Below are 24,033 nucleotides of genomic sequence, written 5' to 3'. Positions count from 1 at the left end.
TACCGGTATTTGCCGTTCGCTGCGCTGCACGTTCGATCATCCGGCGAATTCATCCTTCGCCTCTCCTTTCTGGTATATGCACGCGACAAACGCGTATCTCGCTCTTCGTCTTACATCCTGTATATCTCCACTCGGCTGTAGCTGCACGCGAGACGCCCTCCTCCCATTGGCTGCAGCTGGCCCGACGCTCTTCCGAGTTTACCCGAGTTACTCCAAGGCTTCACCCGCAGACAAGACGGCTTCTTCGCTAGCGAGGCATTTAGTGCTAGCGCACTAGGAAATGGAAGCAGGAGGCAGAAGAGCACAGAATATAAAAAATTATGAGATCACTGCGGCCCCCGCATTGGAGGAACGCGTAAGCATTGACGCCTCCTCGCCCCTCTTTGCCTAGATTAATCAAGTTCCATCATTGCCATCTTGAGTATTCAAACTCGGCGCCACGCTTCGTTTTCAAATTTGGCGCCACCCTTCGCCCCGTCCACATTTTCGCTTTTTCAAATTTGGCGCCATGCTCTAACTCCACCCACTTCCCGTGTTTTCAAATTTGGCGCCACTTTTGCTCCGGCCCCGCCCACTTTTCGGTCATTTTTCGCTCTAATTAATTACGCAATTAACCCACCTTAACCACTTTGTAACTTGCACATCCTCTTTCGATGCTCTATTCGAGGATACCATTCTTTTTACGATATACCAACCAGTTCCTCCGTTATAGAACCCAGATTATCTAGTCCATGCCGAAACCGCCTACATAGCGATACAATGGTTACGCATTAAAACAGTTTATTTGTTTAGAGTTTATACTGGGAGCTAAAAACACATATGCATACAATTCACGTGCATAGGCAGGTGCGGATTTAGGGGTGGTCGCCTCCCCTCCAAAAAGATCGAGATATTTTGCAATAGAAAACCATGCCGAACCCCATTATTTGGTCAAAAAGAAAGTAGAAGAAATACATGACTCAGATCAACGTTACTAGAACAAGCCAGTTCAATTGAGAGTGACCCATAATTCCGACATGCACCCTTTATGGACACAGTGAACGCGTTGTGAAGGTAGGGTGAGAGAAATTTGGGCATTCTGAGATTTCGGTGCCTATTTTAAGCAACACCAGGCGATCGAATAATCCTGACCCCACCATCATGGTTTTCCCATTTATTACCACTCCTTCCATTTCAGCGCCTTCGGTCGCCGAGGTGGCTCAGTGTTTATGGCGCTCGGCTGGTGACCCGAAAGACGCGGGTTCGATCCCGGCCGCGGCGATCGAATTTCGATGGAGGCGAAATTCTGTGCGATGTCAGTGCACGTTAAAGAACCCCAGTTGGTCAAAATTTCCGGAGCCCTCCACTACGGCGTCCCTAATAGCTTAAGTCGTTTTGGGACATTAAACCCCCATAAACCAAAACCGTTTTAGCGCTTTAAAATTCACTGCATTGTAGTGGTGTTGCTCTTTTTCGTCGAGTTCCTCCCGCAGTTCATCTGCACTCACATCGCTGCGCACAATACAAGCATCGCATATATATCGCAACAAATACCGGAGAAACGCGCAGCAGAGAAGATGCTGTGCTTCGTCAAGAAGCTAGGCGCACTCCACACTCAGTTGTCCTCGTCTTATGCTCATCCAGCAGCATTCGGCAGTATAATGTGGCGTAATACAACGTAAACCAAATATGCTCTTCATTCTTTTTGTGTGTGTGAGCTGTCCAGTCGCTGACCGGCGCTAAGGTTTCCAAAGGGCCGGTATACCCAATTTCCACCCGGGCAATTTCCGCACCTCCTGATAGGTCGATCTCGGCAGGAAGTGACGGAGGTTCTGACGTCAGCGTGTTTCGTTTACTTTCTTTTTTTATGTTTTTATGGTTCTTGTCGTTTGTCACTCTGCGCAAACGTTTGCCCGGACCTCAGGCAAGGTCGTAAATTCGTAAACGAACTTAGGAAGACACATGAACGCTTCGGGCGGTTTTATCTCCTTTCCCTACGCGCTGCGTTTCTACTCGCTCGCAAGACGTGAGCCCGCTCCGTCCCCACGGATACCACGCTCCTTGAATGTAGGCGCAGAAAGGAATCGGAAAAAGAAATATGGAAGAAAGGAATACGTTGTTCCAGAGTTTCGCCTACATCGTCTGGAGAGGACACCGCATCGGAGCTCATTTTCGTCTGCTTTCTTCGCCGCCGTCGCCCAGCCAGCGCTCGCGAAATCGTCTGCTCGCGCACAATATGTCGTCTGCATAGGCAACCACGTCGTCTGCAGCTTGCGTCGCGTCTGCTGCCGCGCAAGTCGTTTGTCGAGGCGCCGTTTCGCCATAAGGTAGGCCGTTTCATCGCGTTCTTTCTTTTCTTTCTCTTCGCGCTTATTTTTCTTCTCATCGACCTCCCTCCATCCATTCCCATTATCCGGATCCGCGCGATTTGCTCTGTTCCCAATACGCAGCTCGTTTCGCGGGCGCCCTCATCTGTGTTCGAGCCGCCGGCGAAGAGTGCATTACGAGCGCAAAAGATAGTAGCGATAAAACGGCTCTTTTAGTCGCCTGATTATGTAAGTACTTATCCGCATTGTGTTGGAGCGGTGGGGGTGTAGAGGCTTTGAGGTACTGAAGACGCGGCGATACGCTGTGGGCACTCAGTTCACGCTCAGGTCGGCATATTGGAGTACAATACTACGGCTATTATTGTTTGTTTATTTGATTATTTTGCTGTCGGTGCAGGCTCCGATTTTGCCATAGAACATGGTAATTGACTAGACCCGGGCTGTACGTTGATGTCTAGTAGGATGATTGACAAAAGACGGAATCGAAGTGAATCGAGGCATTCTGCTCCTGTCTCCAACCTCCGGTATACGACTGCGGGGTATGTTCCACGTATCAGCGTTTATATTGCAGTTTTGTTCTTCGTCACGTGACTTAAAGGCCAGCTCTGCGCCACAGCCATCGTCCGGTTGTTATAACCGGCGCCGAAACAGCGTGACAGAAAATAATCAATTATAATTTATTAAGCGGTCGTAGGCGAATATCACGCGGCGGTTCATACGCACACAACCAAAACTAGGTGTCTGTCATCCCAAACGCGAACCCAAACACAGCTATCACACAAGGAACAGACAAACGCGGACACTATACAGGATGTGTTTCACCTGAGACTTTACACAATTTTTAAATGCAAGCTTTTTGAGTTAGAAGAACGCATTTTTCGGCATACCACTGCCGGCGGTGTGGTACATCAGAGTACAGCGGGGACGTGCTAACTAGCAGGCTGGTTAATTTATATTGAATAGTACACTTTTTAACAATTACTTCTAGGCTCGTTATTTATCGAGAGGAGTGTAGCCCACCGTAAGTAATATCTGTCAGTTTTTAGAATTTCGAAACCGCGGTTGTCCTCGGCGCTGTGGCCTGTTGGGATTCAGGTAGCAGCATCCCACCGCTGCCACCAGTTGTTGGTATTCAGGTAGCGTGAAATTGTGTAGCGTCTTAGGTGAAGCACCCTGTATAGTAGGATACAAGTTAACTAAAAAAACAAGCTGGGAATGATGGGCCATGGTCCGCAGCGACCTGCGTTGCTCCGCTGACCAATCGCAACGCGGTAAACGTAATCAGCTTTTTTATGTTCGACCATATCGAACATTTGGCTCTTCGTTTTGCAATGCGTAGGTTGTCATGCTTTGCGGTATGCGTTCTCTGTAGAGCTCGATCACGCGTTTGCGGCATCATTAGCGCGTGGTCGTATCCTCCACTCGCTCGGTTCTTGTACAGCCAGATACAGTTTAGTTAAACTTGTTTAGAGGAGCCCCGCCCACATTCAGGACCGCCGCACAGAATAGAATAGTGCGTCGTTACCTAAATCAAGAAGCTAATCATGAGGCGAAATTATGAGCTCAAGAATTTCGATGCCTCTCGCTTGTTCATGGTTTATGGATGGTTTGTGAGGGTGTAACGTCCCAAAGCGACTCAGGCTATGAGGGACGCCGCAGTGAGGGGCTCCGGAAATTTCGACCATCCGGGGCTCTTTAACGTCAGGTGGTAGAAATTCACAAAATTTCCGTCTGATTACTTTCAACCTTCCTTGTCTTCCCTTTGTCTCGCATCCGTAATTTTTTTGTTGCTTTGAGGTGTACGCCTTACTCGCCCCATTAAACGAAAACCCGTGTGTTTGTGTGTGAGGGGGGGGGGGTTCGACACACGATGGTGCTCATAAAAGATGACGTCCTCGTGTAACCTGGCAGGTGGCGTCTTAATTAATGTTGGTCACGCGAGATTACTCAAAACAACCTGGGTCGCACGAGTCCCACCGCTGGCAGCACCTGTCATCGCGGGGCAGTAGGGCATCGCTTAACCGCTGCCCCACTGCGCCAGGATCCCAGGGATGAATCAATATTAAGTAGAATCAGAAGTGGTGCGGCGGCGGCTGCGAGCAATGCACAGGTAATTAGCCAGCTGCGTGGTGTCGGGTTACATCACGTCGCACCCCACGGCGACTCATCATCATCATCATCAGCCTGACAACGCCCACTACAGGGCGAAGAATGCGGAGACGAAGTTACGATTAACCACATTTTATTTTCTTGTGCGAAACTAGAAAAACTAAGGCAAAAGTACTTTACTAAATTCTATACCGAATGCATTCCTTTTCATCCTGCACTGCTTTAAGGAGACGATGCAATTATTGATATATCATGTGCTTTTAGCTTTCTCAAAGAAACCGGACTTCTCAAGAGGCTCTAAAATTTTTTACCCACTGGTCTGTTTGTATTTTGGTACACCTCAACCACTTTCTCATTCCGGAGAAAAGGGCTGAGGCTGCTTTTGTTTTGATTGGTTGGAGGCCTCTAGTCCCTGCCCAGCCAAGGACGGCTGATAGGGTTACCCGGCCTCCTTTTCAACTTTTAATGTTAGCCATTTATAAATCTTGTTTTTGCTCTGAATTCTAGGTAGAAGGATATACCTTTTCAAGCTTTCTACACCGCCATATTTTTTTATTTTTGTAAATATCTGCAGAAAAAAATTCCTTATTCCTTGAGCTTGGCGCACTATAGCCTTAGATGATTATGCGCCATTGAATCCAGCACAACACGTAAAGGCTTCTCCCATGTTTCTCCAATTAACCCTGTCCTGTGCCAGCTGCGCCCACCCTATGCCTGCAAACTTCCCAATCTCATCCGGCCACCTAACCTTCTGCTGCGCCCTGCTACGCTTGCCTTCTCTTGGAATCCACTCCGTCACCCTTACCTTAAGGACCAGCGGTTACCTTGCCTTCGCATTACTTGCCCTGCACAAGCCAATTTCTTCCTCTTGATTTCGACTAGGATGCCACTAACCCGCGTTTGTTTCCTGACCCCCTCTGCCCACTTCCGGAAACGTGGAGGCTAACTAACGAAAAGGGTTCAGCTTATGTTTATTTAACGCAGCGAGCCATGGAAGGAAAACTGATAGGTGTAACTTTCTCACACGTAAGCAGTGCTAAGTGTCTCTACCGACGTTTTTGTCTTCTTGAATTGTGGCAGGTGGCCATCCACCCAGTCGCCAGTGGCTTGTATAGGTGGATAAGAATACCAGCTAGAAACATCTCCAGATGCCTTGCAGAGATGATAGAGTTGCCTTTTTTTGTTGTTGTAGCTCTTGGTTGCTTAAGTGTATCGTATACTATGCATCGTTCACCCATCCACTTCTTAGCGTCACCCAAGCACGCATAATTCGTAAAATCCAAGAGCAAACACCGTCATTACACCAGCTCTTCATCCTGCCTCAAGTGCCCTTCCCCGTGTCGCAGACCTAGAACACTCTCTACGGTGAAGCAAATGGTGATATTGCGTTGCAAGGATATACATCCCTCCTCGTAATGTGCGACATGAAATCACTGGGAAGCTGAGACAAGAAGGAAACATGTGGCGAGCGGTAGTGCCATCATCATATATAGGCGGGCCTTTTTATACAAAAACGGCTACGCTTACAAGAAAGGCTGATGCTCTCATTTTAAAAGCAAGCAATGAAGTCAGTGCTCATCTAAAGTATGCCTCTGCTCCGAGTTCTTGCTTGTCTATTTTTTTTCAAAAGTCAAGCTGCTTACTTCTTATATTCGACACGGCTCCGCTGCCTGCTATATAAAGCTGCGATCCTCCTGCCCCCCCCCCCCCTTTTTTTTTATTGAAGCCATGAGAGCAGATCCATTCCCTGAGACGTTATACTCGACTTTCAAGCAGTCCATTAAACTAGCTCCGGTTTAGGTAACTGGGCGCATCAGTCGTTTATGGCGTGCGGCTGCAATAGTTTCGGGCTCTTAGAAGGGCCGATGTACGACGCATCCACGCATTTAACGGCTCTTAACGTGCTTCGCAGCTCTTCGTTTTTACGCAGTACTGCACTCAGAGCTGCTGAGATAAGGTATACTTCCTGGTTTAGAGGCTACAGCGTGACCGCACTTTTTCACCGACTAGTGCATGTGTTCAGGACTTAAGTTTCCCTCCAGTGAAGGGGCCATCTCGTCTACACGATCTATTTATTTATTTATTTACCTCAAATGCCCCTCTTAGTGTATTGCATTACGGGATGCTTCAGCTAAGGTTTTTAGTCATCTGAAAAATAGGCTTCACGAGGTAAAGAAGATTTATTCTTCAGTACTGTAGTGTTAGCAGTGGACGTCAGAAAAATTGTGACGCCTGTATAGACTCTGTTAGTAAGCTTAATTCTCGGAGTGGTAAATTTTTTAACTTTTACTATTTGGCGCCTCATTATAACTGGAGGTTTGTAGCTGGCAGTGAGATATAACGACATCATAGTTAGAAAATATTAGCTATAGCAGGGACAGGACAATAAGACGGAAGGTTCCGAAGCCGCGAAATCTAATCCGGGCCTCATCGGCCCCACTTCGATGGAGGTGGATTGCAAAAAGTCCCATATGCTGTGCGATGTCAGCGCACGTCAAATAACCCAAGAGGTCTAAATTAATCCGGAGCCCTCCACAACAGCGTCCCTCACATCCCACGTTTGCATCGAAGTCCCCCCCCCCCCCCTACCTTTCCCCAATTCCGTCATCGTCATCAACAACATGACTACACCCACTGCAGGGCAAAGGCCCCTCCCATGTCTCTGCAATTAGCCGTGTCCCTTGCCAGCTGCGCCCAACGTATCCTGGGAAACTTCTTAATGTCAAATGCCTACCTAACCTTCTGCCGCCTCCCGCTACGCTTGTACTCTCTTGGAATCCACTCCGTTACCCCTCAAGGACCAGCGGTTATCGGGCCTTCGCATTACGTGCCCTGCCCAAGCCCATTTCTCCCTCTTGATTTCGGCTAGGATGTCACTAACCCGCGTTTGTTCCCTCACCCACTCTGCCCGCTTCCTGTCTCTTAACGTTACGCCTATCCTTTTCCTTTCCATACCATGCCAAAAAAAAGGACAACGGATGACGTTTGTGAACGTCGTACCTTGCCCCCTTTTTGATGCTGTACCAGTTGCAGTAAGATTTTCTGACAATGCAGAACCAATTCGCCCAAAAATACTCTCTACTGACAGCTGCGTCATTTTTTTTTTACTTCAAAATAAGCGTCTCTCTTTCTCGGGGAAAAAAAAAACCAAAAAAACTCGAAACTGCGCGACGTTGGGACTCGGAGGTAGCGTGTTCGTTAGGGTCGGAGCAGGTAAGAGTGGCCCTGAGGAGACTGAATCAGGAACATCTGCTCACAAGAATAGGGACGAGGTATTCTCTCGCGGGAGGGCTTTGGTGGCCAGTGGCGTCAGCGTCCTCCTCGCAGCTGCGTATCCTCCACCCATTCGGCGCACAGGAGGCGACAGGGCCTCAGCTACCGATCCTCCGGGCGGCTGGTTTCTCGGAAGGTCCGCTTTCAAGCTAGCCACCTCCAGCTCCCCGCACCTTTTCCCCCGAACTCAGGAGAGGTGGGGGGGAGGCACTATCGCAAGGTCGCTACCAACGTTGATCGCTACCACGCTTTGTCTCAGTGTATACAAGGCCCCCCTTGGGGCCATCGATCTCCTTTCGTTCCCGTGGGGTCGTTCCACCTCCTCTCTTTTGGTGGGCGCCATCTACTTTCGTCATGCATGCATTCGTGAGCAATACGAGAGTAGCAGCAGTAGGTGACTTTATTTTGCGACAGATAAATAAAGTACTGGCTTCAGCCCATCCGCCTGGATGACGGCCTGGAGTCAGTTGGGCCAAAGCCTCCTAGAATACTTTCAGGCCTGCGCACTCGCTCCGTGACGTCACGCACCTTGACCGAGCAGTGCGGGAAAGCATCTGCCGGCGTCGCGCGCAGTGCATGCGGCACGCTTAGCTCTAAATATCTAAACATCTAAACTTTTTTAATTTTCTCTCTTGAGCTGCGGCCTTCTTAGCCGTTAGCAGGTCCGTCTTCATCTGGACGTAATTTTTCATGTAGGTGTTCGTGGCAGCCCACAAAATGTTGGAAATCACTTTGTCCGGGTGATGTCCGTTGCAGCAAACATCCAACTCTTCGCCATCGCTCAACAAGTGCTTCAGTAAGCAAAGGAGCTGCTCTCTCTGATGGCGTGTGGAATGGAACTGCGCGGCGTTTTCTTTTGTCGTCAATTTTTCAAGCAGAACAGCGTTCACAACGACAGGCTGCGGAAATTTGAGCGCTCCTCTAGTGAGCCCTTGAATTAGACAGTTCTCGTCCGGTGGAATGTCCCTGTCCTCTCTAGTCAGGTTTCTTGCACAAGCTTCGCAAGGAAGTTTGTTCAAGGCGGCGTGGGCGCAGAAACCAGCTATGTAAATTATTGCGGGCAAACTTTGTTTCTTTGAATTGATGTCATCCCATGTAACCGTGATGTTGTATTGGTCTTGCAATTTTCTGCCTTCAAATGGGATGGTGCTGGACTCTGAGAGTTCTTTCATATCTGGAAATACCAGTGAGTCTTGAAGACGCAGTTTGGTTTCCGACTCAAATATTTGCTGAACAGAAATATGATAATTGGATCCAGCAAGTCGGCGGTAACGTCCAAACCTGCTCTCCAAACTATCTGTTTGAAATTTCCCCAGCAAGACATATTCAAAATTAAGCTCTTCGAGACAGTACCTGCTGAGTTCTATCAACGCATATGATGTCAGCCGGAGTGCTGCATGAGTTTCTGGAGCCAGTGAACCAGAACGGCTGCCACTCATCTTCAGGTCATTCCATGTGTCCAACCAGTCTACAAATTCACCAAGAAATTGCAGCTGCACACCAGTCATGTTTCTGACAGGCTCCTGATAAGGATCTCTGAGGTGTCGGCCCTTTGATGGTGTTTTTGTGTTCACGATGCACCACCACCTGTGTATTAAATCAATGAACTCCGCAGTATCAGCGGCATAAGGAAAGCCGGGTTTCGTACCGGGAGTCTTCAGAGCTTGTGCTACAAAAGGATTGATTACTTTGAGCGCAAGTTTCACATTTTGACGCTCAATATTTGTTGGGTGCAAGGCCTTGTATGTTAGTCCATAGGCAAATTTAGACAGGTTGTGTCGCTCTGAAGTATACAGGTCCCGAAGCGTCTGAAACGAAGCTTTTTTTATGTCAAGCTTCGATTCTGTGCTTTTAAACTCTGGATAAAGAAAAGATGTATCTGGATTTTTTTGATTGAGCCAATTGTTCCTAATGCACTTTAACAGGTGCACAGGATCCACCGCAAAAAACAACGGCCGTGCATTGTCTGCCGGATGAGGATACACTATGTCAATTGCTTTTTTCTTGGAAAATAATGACATTACTTTTCTGTTTATAGAATTGTTATCGCTTACAGCCGCAATAACCTTGAGACCGGCTTTTTCAAGCCCTAAAATAACCTTTTTGAGGACTTCATGCAAGTCACTTGCCTCAATGCTGAAAACTGGCAAGATATGTGCCACATCTTTGTGTCCAGAAAGCAACGACTGCGTCATAAATACGTGCGCAGTTTTGGCAGCTTCAGAGGAGTTGGATGCTGTTCCCGTGAGGGAACCTCCCTTATACTCAAAATATTGCTGTATATGGATCTCATCCATCATAAGTGTTACCGTCCTCTCATGGGGTTTCAGAAGATTTGCTTTTTTTGTTATATAACTTCAAAAACCCTGATCACTTTGCTCTGCCGCAGGGCTAACGTTGTATTTGTTACAGAGTCTGGTGATTGTACAGGGATGAGGCAAGATCAATTTTCCAGACCTGCGAACAAATTTGTACGCATGTGGGGAAATTGTGAAAAATATGCTTGACAAGATGACAAGCTCTGAAGAATATCTAAATGCAGTCCGTTCTCTGTTGAGCAGATGAAGCTGTTCTTTTAGAAATCTTAGGGTTTCCATCTTTTCCACTGGCAGAAGGTCATCACTTGAAAGATCATCAAGAAGAGAAAAAAGTAATTGAAAGCAGGCTTTCAGTTTTTCGTCTTTCTCGCAACGGTCGGGTGCTTTGAACTGCTGCACACTTTTGAGGACGGATTCCAAACTGCGCATGTCTTCAAGTCTGTCGGGAACTGTCATTTCACCACCGCGCAGCTCAACTTTTCTCCAAAAGGCTGACACCTTCAACGAATTATTTACTACCACGGAGCGTTCGATTTCTGGGGGCGCTGAATTCTCGTTGACGTGAAAGAATGCTACGGCGGCGTCAGTTTTTCGCATCACCCAGAAGTCTGAGACGTGAAGACCTTCAAGGAGAGACAGAAGTTGCCCATACGACGAGACTTTGTTCCTGCGCTCCTCTTCTTCATGTGTCGCAAGTGACATCTCGATGGCGTCTTGCAGACGAGTTGCTTCGCGTCGTCTCCGTTTTGCATCGGGCTCCTCGCGAATCGGTGCAGAATTAGACAAGTATGATGCGCAATTTGGCAGTATCGTAGGTACCGCGTCAGGAGTGAGTCGGGTGAGGTTCATCGCAACTTCTATTGTCTTTCCATCAGCATCTGTGTACGATGTTGTAGACCGGAGGTATTCGGGCTTAAAATGGAGCTCGCACACCTGCATAAAAGAGGAATGTTCCCTTTGAGTATATGAAATTTTTCTACGTCCTGTTTTCTTTTTTTTTTTGCGATGTAAGTGCTGTTGTTACTACCACAGATTGGCTAATTACTGCTATTGGTGCTGCTTATAAGTGCTGCTGTATGTCAGTTAACTGCCATCAACTGCAGCACGCCGTGTATCGAACTGGTTGCATGCCATATGCTTAATGCATCCGAATGTATATTATCATTTGACATTAACAGTGATTGACATATGGGAAAATTATATTACCTTTGGACCCCGCAGTGTGTCGATGTCCAAATCATCACACCGGATGGCCTGCTTCCATTTTATCCTCCGGTCGTCTTTTGGGAATGAGAAGACACGGACCTTCGGACCGCCGTCATAATTTCCACGGCAGTTCGGCACGCAACAGCGGCCCATCCTGGACTGCCGGAACTTTCACTGACACTTTCACGACGCAGATATGCACCACACAACACACGTTTGCAGAAGGAAATCAGACCACGCTACGAAAAGAAACACGTGCTTAGCTTCAGAGTCAAGCTGCCGTGACAGGACTGCACGCAGCACGTGTGTACTGACAAGCCTAGGCGGTAGTGCACCAACTTGTTTGACCGGTCACCCTACCGCCCGACCGGTCAAGGTGGGGTGACGTCAAAGGGTGCGAGGAGGAAAGTGCGGAGGCCTTAAAAAATTCGAGGAGGCTTTGGTTGGGCCCGGGCGGCGTTTTCGGCCAGTCGGAAGATTCTCAGCTGAGTCTTGGGGTCTGAGCTGTGCATTAGAGTCTCCCGAAGGTCCTCTCTCGTAGTTTATCTTGTGTATGTCGTATGTTTTAGTACAGGTCCATACAATGTGCTAGCGATCGAGAAAAATTCAGCGTTCACTTATTGATTACTTCATAATTACATGTGACTGGCAGAGTATTTTTGTTTTCTAACCAGAATATCTCTCTTGCTGTATAATATTCAATCGTCAATGCCAAATTTATTAGAGAAATAAGCATAATATTCACAATTCCGTGCAAAAAAAAGTTTGTTCCGTATATTTCTCATGAATGTACCATCCCGATCGGATGAGATTCCCCCAGACCTTTGGCTTCACGGCTGGCGTTGAGGGAAAAGGGGGGAGTAAGCGACACCCGTCCCCGTAAACGGCTGTGCCACGCAGTGTTGACAGCGGACGAAGCGCGCACGCAGCCCCACCCACGTCAATCGGCGGCGCGTGGAACGACAGGTCGCGGCTAGTTAAGACTCGTACGACGACAAGAGTCTTGAGAACTGTCCGGCAGGATGTTGTCTTTCCATCTAGTATATATGCTTCGGCTAATTATCTCTTGACTAAAATTATTAGCAAGTTCTGGCACATAACTTCCCTGATGTCGTTGCCCAGGCTCTTTCCCCCTCCAACAGCAATAACATTAAACAACAGTAACAATGTTTGTAGACATAATAGAAATATTTTGAACATAGAAAGAACAATTAAGAAGGTGTGGGTTATTTTTTGTAGTAGCCGAGCCGGAGCGGGGAGTCGCAGCCCGAATCCCCGCAACCAGGAAGGCGATAAGCGGCGTCAGACAGATGATGCCATTTCGAGGAGTCGTAATTATCACCTTCCTGGGGCTAACGATTTCCTTGCGGGTGCATAGCGCCCTCGAAATAATCTTAACCGGGGAGCAGCACCTCGGAGATGGACTAAGCCTACGTATACATGTGCATGTCATCAGTGTGTGTGTCAGTGTTTTCATACGGTGGTTGCCTCTCGTCGCCATGATGGTGCACAGGTCGCGCAGCTGCAGACGGAACGCCGTTTCGTACGCTACACATACTTCATTGATCAATCAGAGCTGTCTGCATGCCTCAAGAATGTTTTGTTGTTGTGTTGGGTTTAGTGGCGTTTAGGCACCTAAGGCTATCATGCGCCAAGCTGCCTCGTGAATGTATATATAAATATATATATCCGTGCCTCGTGAATGATATATACATCCGGAGCCCTCAACAGCGGCTTCTTTTTTTTTTAATTACACAAACGTGCCCTTTGACAGAACAGAGCCATTCGTACATATGCAGGCCTGTGTTGGCTATAAATGCCTAAAAAGCTGCGATGTTGGGACCATGGGTCCGGATTCGTGTGCCTGGTGGTCATCTGGATGCCGGGCTGTAGAATGAGTGTCTCCCGAAGTCCGGGGCAAGTTAGCGAGAAGTGAGCTAACGTCGCCTCTGCAGCGGTAGCGGGTCACAAGGGGCAGGTCTACGGCGTCTCTGATAGCCCATGAGCAGCTTTAGGACGCTAAACCTCGTCCCAGAGCTATCAAGGGCTTGCATACCGTACCATACCATGCCATTTTGAACACGTGAGGAAGTGGGGAGGGGTCTCGACGGGCCAAGTCTCCGCCTTGCCGCCAAAAGTCCGGGGCATGCTTCGAGCAAGTGGGTGGAATGTTGCCCCAATAGATCTCATAGCTCAGGCATGAAACAACTGCAGCCCAGGCACTGACATGAAGGGCAAAGTGAGAGCATGTGCTACAGTGACTTGGCGCATGTGTAGAGTATAGAGGCGATGTTCCTTGGTTATGTGCCCATCGCTCTCTCTCTCTACAACGGCACACGTATGCATGTGTGAGAGGGGCCTCCTATCGTTTTCGGATTTTAATTGTTTTCCGAAAAGCAGGGCTTAAAAATCGGGTGATATTTTTTTTAGTTCAAATTCGGGTACAGATGGGTTTCAGCAAAAAGTAATTCGGGTTTTTCGGGATCACTTTTTGCAGCAAAATACAATGCATGAAATGGTATTCTTTTTTGCTCGTAATTTTCGTCAAAAGTTTGGAGATTGAAGTTGCCCTAGGTGCTATTTACCGATTAATATGTTTATCTCATTTACTATAAATCGTTTTCGCACATCGACATCTCCTGCGCAACTTGTTCGTGCAAGAACTGCCTGTTTTTGTACGCGGCGAAAACATTCCTTCAGCATCAGGGCGACCATTTAAAACGCTTAAAGGGGCTCTAATAACGATGCGGTATGCCTGGGATGTTGTCAAGATATCATGGGCGGCTGTGGTGTTGGTTGGCGCCGAAGTTACAATTAATCGGGCCAACCTGCCCACCACTGCACTCTCCGTAAGTTCGGAGGGGGAGGAGCGACAAAGTTCTCCACCCCGCGTGCGAAAGATTGTGATTCGACTGCTGACCGGCGATGGGGGCCACGCCTGATTAGTCGTTGACCGGAGGCATCAGGCGTAGGCAAGTGCCGTAGCGAATTAATTTAATTAGGCAAACAACAACCAAGTATTACAATATGCCCGACAAGGTAGCGCCGTACACTGACGTGACGCAAATAACACAAGCACCAATTGAACACGTAAGCACAACAATTAACACAAAGAAAGAAACATCAGGGCGATTGCTGTACAAAAAAATGTTACGAGACGGAAATGCAGTACAAAGGATCACAACGAGAAACACAGAAACAAAAATACAAAGTTAAAAAGAGTTGAAGTGAGTGGTGAGAAACGATGGCTTAGCTGCGGAGTGGCAAGGTCCGGTCGCAGGGAGCGTCGGGCTGCGGTTGCTCGTCGCGGGGCTGATGGGGGCTTGCGGATACGGGCGAACTTGGGCCTCGCGTCTTCGGGACCACCGTCGCCGCGCTCTACGCGTCAGATCTCCGCCTAGGCTCCTTGCCGACCACTTCCCTGGCTGACCTCACTCACGACCGCACGCACCGAAATCTCCAGACCAACTGCCAGCGCGCGGCGTTCCCGGCGCCCCCTTCGCATGGCAAAGAATGAAAAAAAAAAAACAACACAGGCAAAAAAAAAGAGTCTTCAGGAGCCACGCACAAAGGAATGCAGCTCCCAAAAAGAAAAAAAAAACACATGAAGGAATGTCGAAAGAATTCGGCAAAATGCCATAATCCCACGAGGAGTCAATGGGGGCCGCGAACAGTGCCGGTGCATTCAATCCGCTTCTGCTGTTCCCAACACGTGCAAGCGCTTGCCACCTGTACGGCCACAATGCTAGGAGGGGGGGTGGGGGGGGGGGTTGTGAGCAGTTTTGAGTGACCCCTCCAGCGCTATGGTGAGAATGCCGTTCCCCTGCGGGGGAGGGGGAAAAAGTCGTCGACGCCGCTCCGCGACATGTTTCTGGGAAACAAAGGTCAAAGCTGGACAGGGCAGGCATGAACTTTGTGACAGATGTTAAAGCACGCCGCTTCACGAATGGTGTCCAGCAAGAATTTTTTAATGCGCTTTGTTGAAGAGTTATCTGTAGTCAAAATTTGAATTTCCGCGTCTTGGCGCCGTTCTCTGTCCTCTCGTCACTTTTTGCACGCTGGAAGGTCGACGCTCCTCTGCCGGCCCCACCTCCGGGGGCGGGGCTTCCTGATCCGCCGGAGCTCCGCGACTTATGGGCCGCGGCCATAGTAGCTGCCCGACGTCTGAAAGAATCTAACCAATAGCCATCTCTCAACTTGTGTACGCAGGTAGGAGTGAGTTATATGGGGGTGACGGAGGAGGGTGCGAATATGAAAAAGTCGCCTGGAAGAACTCGCCAACTTTCGCGCTTAATTGTGGGTTCTCTGCTGCGTGTAGAGGTGTATCAGTGGGCTCATGTGTTCATGACAACACAATGCAGTTATCGATCGAGTTGATGTGATCTCCTCGGAAGGTGTTTCAAAGCCCCTTTGAGAGCTTTAGAGCGAAACATCCCTAGCATGGGTGCCACTTCAGGAGTTGCAAATAACGACACGTTCTCAGTACCCGTGTATTGGACTCTATAGTTCCTTAATGCTTTCCGACCTCATCTTCAAACTAAGCCGCGTCAAGAATAACAAGCGCTAAAAGAGGGATAGAGTACTCAGTCAATTTTTAAGCACCATACCCGTTAATTTTTGTGCAGTGTGTTCAACATTGTGCGCTGGAAAACTACCTTCTCTGCAAGGCGATTTTCGGGTAGAAATCGGGCTTAACCCGGTTTTTAGACATCGTTTCGAGGTGTGAAATTCGGCTAAAACCAGGTGTTACCCGAAAATGAGGGGCATAGGTATAGGTTATGGGCTCCGTGCGCTGCAGTTTGGCGCGCGCGAGTGGCGCCACCTGGTTAACAGCGGTGGCGAAAGGCGGACGCAGCCAACTCAGCTGTCTGGTTCAGCTTGCAGTGAGCGAGGCGAGCGGTGAGGTGTTTCGTCCGAGGGCGAAAACAAACTTGGGTAATTATGGGTGCTCTACCTACTGCTCTGTTTACTCAATGTCATAACAGCTATAAAAACACTGCAGTCAATTAGGTACCGAATATATTTAAACGTTTCTCTTGGACATCGTGCATGCTAGCTCATGCACAGAGGGTATGCTGGAAATGAGTGCACTGTGGAATTAAATTCATGAGAGTGAACTGGAAAAGGGTTTACATTGACTGGGGTGTTTCGAACGTGACATCATTGGTAGGAGCTGCTTTATGTCTATATGTAGAGCGAAGGAATGCGTTCAGTCAGTCACAGGAAATGGTCTACGGTGAAGTTCTTGGAGCTATCATCTGAAGTTTAAGTCTTCGTTTGTTATGCTCATCTGTGGTTCAGCGTGTCAATTTTGTTTCTAGCTTTTTTTTCGTGCGTGTGTGTATGCAGTGGGATCGACGTCGTATTCTGAGAGTGCTTATGTCGTTTTTCACATTGTTTCACCTAAGCTTTTGTGTATTTATTTGCATCATTTTATTTCCTTCAGTGGTTTAATATTTTGTATCTTTATTTGTTGCATTTATGAGATCTCAAATCCTGTTCTAGACGAATAAAAAGAGAAATAGAGAGTGGTTCAAATTTCTCTCTATATATATTTCTTGGATTTCACAACATCACTAAACCCTTAATTTCGGGAATTAATCTTTTGATTTTAATTAGGTTTATCGTCCCAATGCAACGAAGACTATAAGGGGCGCCATAGTAGGAGGTTCCAGATAATTGCAACCACTTGGAGTTCTTTAACGTGCACTGACATCGCGCAGTACGCGGGCCTCTAGAATTTTGCCTTCACCGAAATGCGACCGCCACAACCAGGATCGAACACGAGTCATTTGGGTCAGCAGCTGAGCACCATAACCACTCAGCCACCGCGGCGGCCTTTCTATAGTTAAGTATTTACCAAAAGAGAAATACGACCAAAATAATTCATGTAATTGGTGTCTTCATGAAATTCCTGAAATGAAAGTCCTGTGGAAGATACTTAGCAAGAAACCCATCGTCTTTTTGTATGCTTAGAGCTATGCTTCTCTGAGTGGAATACACGAAGTAAAGAAGTGTCGATCCTGCAGGATGTAAAGCACTATCATGTAAAGCACTAGCACTATCATATATATATATGTGTGTGTGTGTGTGTGTGTGTGTGTGTGTGTGTGTGTGTGTGTGTGTGTGTGTGTGTGTGTGTGTGTGTGTGTGTGTGTGTGTGTGTGTGTGTGTGCAGTAAGTTTGCGTTTTTCGCATTTCTAGCCGACCATCCACATAGTCGATGTCACAGTGGATGTAAATTACATAGCTGATTTCATTATTTGGGTCAGAGCCTTGTTTCTCAAACTGTAAAGGTACTTAATTAATCTCAATAAGCTCAACTGCGCTGTCAGATATTGCCGCGCCGTCGGGACTGCAACACAATCATGGCTGCTCGGAATTTGTGATCAGCCCAACCTGAAAGCAATTGAAACGAAATGCAGCAGTGGTGGCGTCAAGGCTTTCAATGCGTTGAAATCCGCAGAGAAGAAGGCGTTGACTTAGAATGGCATCGCGGTCAGTGCGCGTCTGCTATATGCGGCGCAGGGCCACCACGGCCAGTCTCGAAGAGGGCGCGCGCGCTCTCCCTTCGATAGACCGGCGGTGACTGAGCGTCCGGTTAACGTGGCGAGTGCCACGAGGCGGCGCTGGCGATGTGGTCGCTGCTGGCGCCACCATACCAGCGCACGGAGCCCATAGCCCGCACCACGGGTCTTGCCGCTGCGGTGGCTCAGTGCTTATGGTGTTCGGCTGCTGACCCGAAACGCGCGGGTTCCATCCCGGCCGCGGCGGTAGCATTTCGATGGAGGCGAAATGCTAGAGGCCCGTGTGCTGTGCGATGTAAGCGCACGTTAAAGAATCCCGGGTGGTCTGAATTTTCCGGAGCCCTCCACTACGGCGTCTCTCATAGCCTGAGTAGCTTTGGGGCGTTAAATGAAATAAAACCAGACCAGCCACGACTGGTCTTGGGGACAAAAAGACAAAAAAAACTGAGCTGTCTGTTTTTTTTTCTCGTTTTCGGCGGGAAATTCACAGGTACCAACATGGCGTCATCCCGAGACGGTGGGGAAGCGAGCAGCACCGTCCGCGTCAAGTTCAGCAGCTACCAGGTGGAGAGGCTGCAACACGCCTTCGACAGATGCGCCTTCATCGACACCGTGCAGGCGGAGCAACTGGCCTACGAGTTGGGCATCTCTTTCAAGCAGACCAGGGTGAGGCACCTTCGGCGTTGTACCGTTCGCATGCTTCCATTACAGGTACCCGCGTAACCTTTCGAAATTCGGAAGTCGAGTAGCCTGAACTGCAGTATAGTCAGATACGAGTAAAGAAAAAAAAAAGCGGCTTTTTCCTGTCAAAGGACCCCCTTCCAGCTAATGGCGTCGGCCGATTCTCATGAACCTGGTAGAGCGACAATTCAGGAAGTGGCAGATGAAAGGGAATAGTCCCCCGCATGCAGGCTAGCAGGTTCATGAGAACCGGGGCGACGCCACTGGCTGGAAGGGGGTCCTCTGAAAAGGAAAATCTGCTTAGGACAGCGGAGGATGCGACTCTGGGCGGGACATTGAAGTTCAGGGAGCTAAACTCGAGACTGGGCTGCATGGTCCTTCTTTCCTTTCCACTTCTTTGCATACACGCCGGAAGGCCCTGAGGACAACGCAGTCGAATTTTTTCTCGGTGTACACATCGATTCTGAGGCTTTGTCTTGCTAATGCCTATGCTTGCTTAGCAATAAAAGGCGCATTTATTGCTGAGAAATTTGCGAGTTTAAAATGGGGGGAAAAAAAATTCCCGCCACTCGATTCAAAGTGGTGACGTCATGACCGAAATGGGCTCAGTGATCACCGCTCAGAAGCGGATGGCAGTGTATCCTATAGCCTCGGGGATCCGAGATAAACTGTCTATGAAGTACCGCAGTTTGGTTGCGACAACAGCGGGTGGGGCAACATATGTATCATTTTTTGGCCTTTTTCTGGCTTATACGAGCTTCGTTTTCAGTGAAAGTAGCACCTTTGTTGATAAAACGTATCGATACAGGTCAGCTTCAACTTCCAGCGATCATACCACCTCACCTCGTAGACCTCCCTCATTTACAGCCATGAAGCTGCACCCGAGCGGTCGATTCACGTGCTTACCCACCTTTTTACTGCAGTTACCTGACCTTTCCATCAGCTAGTGTCCAGAGTAACTTGTCCAAATCGCGATTGCCTGTTCGACGACGAATTCCCCCACGCGGTTGGTCGTAGCCTCAGCCTCTGTTCTTATTCTGCAGACGTGGTTCCAGAACAAGCGTGCCATGATCCGTCGGAAGGCCGTCAAGGCGGCCGGCAGAAGCTACGTGCCCCAGCTGCTGCGCCCGTCGGCCTTCCGCAGGGTGCTCCCGGCGAAAGCCTCACCGAGGGGGGCCAGGAGGTGCAGCGCCCAGGGCGCACCACCGGCTGCCTCCGTCGCCCAAATCACCGGCGCCGTCGACGGCCTCGTCCGAGCTCACTCTCCGTCCACGGGCGGCGCTCAAGCACAGGCACCGCAGCATCAGCTGGGTCATCTGGCCCTCCCCGGTCCCTCAGGGGCAGGCTTCCTGCCTCTCTCCCCGCGGCAGATGTGGCGACAGGAGAGGCTGTGAGTATCACTCCTAAGTATTTGTCCAAGTGTGTGTGTGTGTGGGGGGGGGGGTGGGTTACGGAGGACTCAGTGAGGCTAGGCCTCAAAATGAATTCTTAAAAAGGCGGCCTCGTTGGCCGCTATGCAACTTACGTGTCATAAAATGGGGGGGGGGGGGAGGGACTTTATCTTCGCCTTAAGAATATGACGCGATAGCGTTAATGCCCATACATGCGGAATTGGTAATTCTGAAATTTACATGCATGTGTCCCTGGGAGTCATTATATACCACTCCTTGCACAGTGGTGCAGCGGTTAATCGATGCGCCACTGCACTGCGATGCCAGGTGCTGCCTCCGGTGGGACTTGTGCGGTCCAGTTTGCTCTTCCCGAGCAGCCTTTCGCGATCAGTCATTAATTTAGCTGCCACCTGCAAGGGTGGTCAGTTCGCTCACAATCCGGTGGGTAGGTTACGATGACCCCACAAGGTCACGTGACCTAGGTTGCTTCCGCGGGGGTGGCGTCCTACATGGGCCACCCTACGCCACGCTATTTATCGTTCACAAAAATGAAAATGAAACTTGGTTGTTGGGGAAAGGAAATGGCGCAGTATCTGTCTCAATGTCGGCGGCCACCTGAACCGCGCCGTAAGGGAAGTGACAAAGTGGAGGCCGCCCAGGAAGACGACCGCGGCCACATCTATTGGGGGGCTGCCGAAGAGGAGACAGCGGCGGCGGCAGCGTCCGGCCTCGGCCAAGGTCCCTTCGTCCTTTTTGGTATCACGCGCAGCGCCAGCCGCGCGGGTCGCTACAGGATAAAGGATGGAGTGAAAGAAGGAAAAGAAGGGGGGAGGGGGGAGAAGTGCCGTAGTGGAGGACTCCGGAATAATTTCGACCACCTGGGGATCTTTAACGTGTACTGACATCGCACAGCACGCGGGCGACTTTGCGTTTCGCCTCCATCGAAACGTGGCCACCGCGGTCGGCGGCTGCGTTTCGATGTTTCACAACGCTCACACCGGTAACGGGGCCTTTAACGCTGTCGCGTTAAAACCCACTCACGTACATACATCGATCGGATAAAGCGAGGAACGCAGACACACAACTCGAAGCCCTGTCCTGTATACATCTGCCAGGACACGTAGCCAGGATCCTTTTTCCGGGACTGGCCCGACGCAAGTTTTTGTATTCGAAAAGGAAAGGGGGAAGGGAGGGGGGGGGGTAGCGGGAGTGGAGCTTTGATCCCTGCCTGTGCATCTGCACGTGTTGTTCGTTCTGTCTTGTATGCCCTGACAACATATATGCCTCCCCCAGTTTTTTACCACTGGGTGGAAGCTGAGAGGGGGGGGGGGGTTGTTAGGGCTCGAGCCAGCGCACCAACTCTGTTTTACTCCACGCTTTCTGCCACAGACAAACCAGCAAAAGTCGCACTATCTTGCAGTACACCCAGGCCCATCCTTCATTTCCATGCAAGATGACTATGCATTGCGCGAACGTTGCACTGCTGCGGGGCGTATTCGTGAGGGGAGGTGCTATTTGCAAAATGCAATTCTACAGCTTTTGTGCCAGGACCGAGGTCGCTTCCTCATGTATAATTTCTCAGGGTAGCCTCCCCCCACCGCCGTTCTTCTTTTTATTTACTTTTTAACACGTCCACTGTATTGTGGGTCACCGGTGGGTCACGTGACTTATTGGTGCTGTGCGGCCACGGATACTGGGTCAGTTGATGAAGTAGTGTGGAAGCTGAGACGGTTCTCACAGGTTCCACGTAAAGCACGGAAGCTGGCGTCGGCTGTGGCTCACTGGCAATGGTGGTACTGGTGGCTCACCCACCAGTGGCCCAGCGGTCGACCACGATGCACAGCGGTTAGGGCTCCGAAGATCACTGCCGCAATGAACGAGTTAAGCTGCCCCTGGTTTTAAAGATAGTAAAGGAAGGGAAGGGGGTTTCCTTTACTCTGCCATCACAATTCTACACCGCTAAAAAAAAACAAGTGATGACGAAACTGAATAGCCAGGTCTCACGTGCTGCCTGATCCGAGCGAACAGAGCCGAGGACTAGCGAGGCTGTGCTAGTGAAAGTTCAACCCCACTATGAAGGCTCGCGGGGGAACAAGCAAAAACGCGCCCCCTTAACAAAACAGGATTTGGTCACCCCGGTGCAGCACTTGGCCACCATTTCCTGCACGAATGCAGCAGGACAGTGCGATTGCAGGTCATTCGTCGATGCATTTGTCCTGCACAAACTGATGATGATGATGATGATGATGATGATGATGATGATGATGATGAAAAAGAGTACCGTAGACATTTCAGCCATGATTTGAGGGCAAGGGTGAAGTAGCGAACTGTCCAAGGCATGCGTCGTTACACAAAACAAATGACACATGAGGGCGGTGCCTGCACGCAGCTCAAGGACAGTGGAGGAAAAGCAGATTTTAAGCGGGTAGAAGTAACGGAACGAAGCTTATCTGATTGGTGGGCAAAATAAAGACAGGAGTAAAATTTTCACAAGTCATGGCTACGTGGCTTGAGCCACCGCCCGATCCACCGGGTTCAGCCTTATCCATCCATGAAAACTCTGCAAATCACGTGTCTTTCTATTTCATCAAATTGCGCGTTGAATGATACTCCCCCACTATGCCGCAACCGGATGGCACCGACGGGGGCCTGTCACCTGTCACCGCAATTCCGGCTCCATTTACAGGTCTCCCTCGGCGTCGACACCTTCGCCGGCACTGAGCGGCAGCGAGGACGACCTGCGGTTCTCTTCGTCGCTCGAAATGCAGCCGCACAGGCTGGGGGCGGCCACCCCGATCCGACAGTACGGCAGCTACGACTCCCTCTGGCCGGGCCTGCCCGCTGCGCCGCCGACTGTGAGCACCACGTTCAGCCACTCTGCGCCGTTCGTCTGGCCGGCCGACCGCAGCGATGGAGCAGGACAGCCTCTCCAGCACTGGCAGACGCCGTACGACGCTGCCGCCACTGGTGAGTTCACCCTGCAGTACTCAAATTTTATTTATTTCGGTTTTATATTTTTTTTCTCCGTACTCCACTTCAACGTATTGAAGGCGGCACATGGACACTTGTAAGGCTACGATAGGACACTTCCACTAGTGCTGTTCCCTAGCTCCCATTTATAATTCGCGCGTGTGCGTGTTTGTGCTAACATAATACGTATATGCGAATGGCTTTTTCTCCTCCACCACTCCTAGCGGTCTTTTGTTTTGTCCTGTCCCTTCTTTCCTCTTTTTACCAGTCCCCCTACCCTATTTCCTTTCCACCTTTATTCTACTTTTTATTACTATTTTGAATCAGCCCCTGTTCTCACCAGCAAATACCGCTTACATCACGATCACTCCTGCGAGCATTGCACAACGGCATTACCGTGTAGCCTGTGTCCCTGGTAGAGTTTTTAAACATTTCTAAACTCTTCGTCTCTTCTGCGGGTCGCCTGCGCAGGTCAATGGCAGGGGCAGCCGCAGTTGCAGCAGATGCAGGCCCCCCCCACAAGTACAGGTCGGCGAGGTCCAACAGCACCACGAGACGGCACTCGGCCCCCCAGACGAGTCCCAAGTCTTGCCCAGCCAACCCTGGCAGCCGGACTGCCCCTCTGAGGCGCCGCCTGATGACGAAGACGACGGCCTTCCCGGAATCGAAGTTCTGACGGCACTCATGCTGGAGTTGGAAACGCCTCGCCCCAGAAAGCGCACCGGTGGCGCTGAGAATATTTAGAGCGCTCTAGTAGGACTTTCTAGCATACTTCTTTCGCATTCCGCTGCCTGTGCGATCGGGCGCATGACGAGCATGCGCAGACGAACAAAAAGTTCCTTGTAGTTCGCGCAACCGATAGCGGTAGTGCAGTAGAATTATGCCAAAATGTTCTGCTGTTTTAACGTTCCACAAGGTTCGCCTGCCTGCGGAACATGTGATAAGCCAGCGTTTGATGGAAGCGGCAAAAGGCATTATAAAGAGCCCAAGATTCAGCACGTAGTTGAAAGTTCGCCTGCCTGCGGAACATGTGATAAGCCAGCGTTTGATGGAAGCGGCAAAAGGCATTATAAACAGCCCAAGATTCAGCGCGTAGTTAAAAGTACCTTCCCCACCAAGCGCTATCTGCGCGGGCGCAGTTAGCTTTTGGCTGGCAGGGGAACGGTCTGTAGGAGAGTTCCCTAAGGCGTTCGTGTTGAGCGCAGCCGCGAATAACTTTATTTATTCTGCACATATGCAGCCTGCCTTCTGA

General features: G+C 49.7%; 2 protein-coding genes and 1 pseudogene across 2 annotated transcripts in view; 2 read left to right on the top strand and 1 right to left on the bottom strand.

The window, feature by feature from the left end:
• The window catches only part of LOC144134227 (uncharacterized), an 89,008-nt gene extending 65,601 nt beyond the window's left edge, over window positions 1–23,407 (top strand). Inside the window, exons 3-6 of the mRNA XM_077667186.1 lie at window positions 18,230–18,405; window positions 19,464–19,810; window positions 22,498–22,778; window positions 23,253–23,407. Coding sequence (XP_077523312.1) covers window positions 18,238–18,405; window positions 19,464–19,810; window positions 22,498–22,778; window positions 23,253–23,407 — 951 coding nt within the window. The 5' untranslated portion in view covers window positions 18,230–18,237. The remainder of the gene's footprint in view (window positions 1–18,229; window positions 18,406–19,463; window positions 19,811–22,497; window positions 22,779–23,252) is intronic.
• LOC144132741 (uncharacterized) overlaps window positions 1–24,033 on the top strand; it is a 646,537-nt gene that overhangs the window by 174,116 nt on the left and 448,388 nt on the right. The gene's annotated exons all lie outside the window — the stretch shown is intronic.
• LOC144135069 (uncharacterized) lies at window positions 8,587–11,388 on the bottom strand (annotated as a pseudogene).

Source organism: Amblyomma americanum, chromosome 5 (assembly GCF_052857255.1).
Source record: "Amblyomma americanum isolate KBUSLIRL-KWMA chromosome 5, ASM5285725v1, whole genome shotgun sequence".
Taxonomy (NCBI): domain Eukaryota; kingdom Metazoa; phylum Arthropoda; class Arachnida; order Ixodida; family Ixodidae; genus Amblyomma; species Amblyomma americanum.
This window is presented reverse-complemented; position numbering and strand designations above follow the sequence as displayed.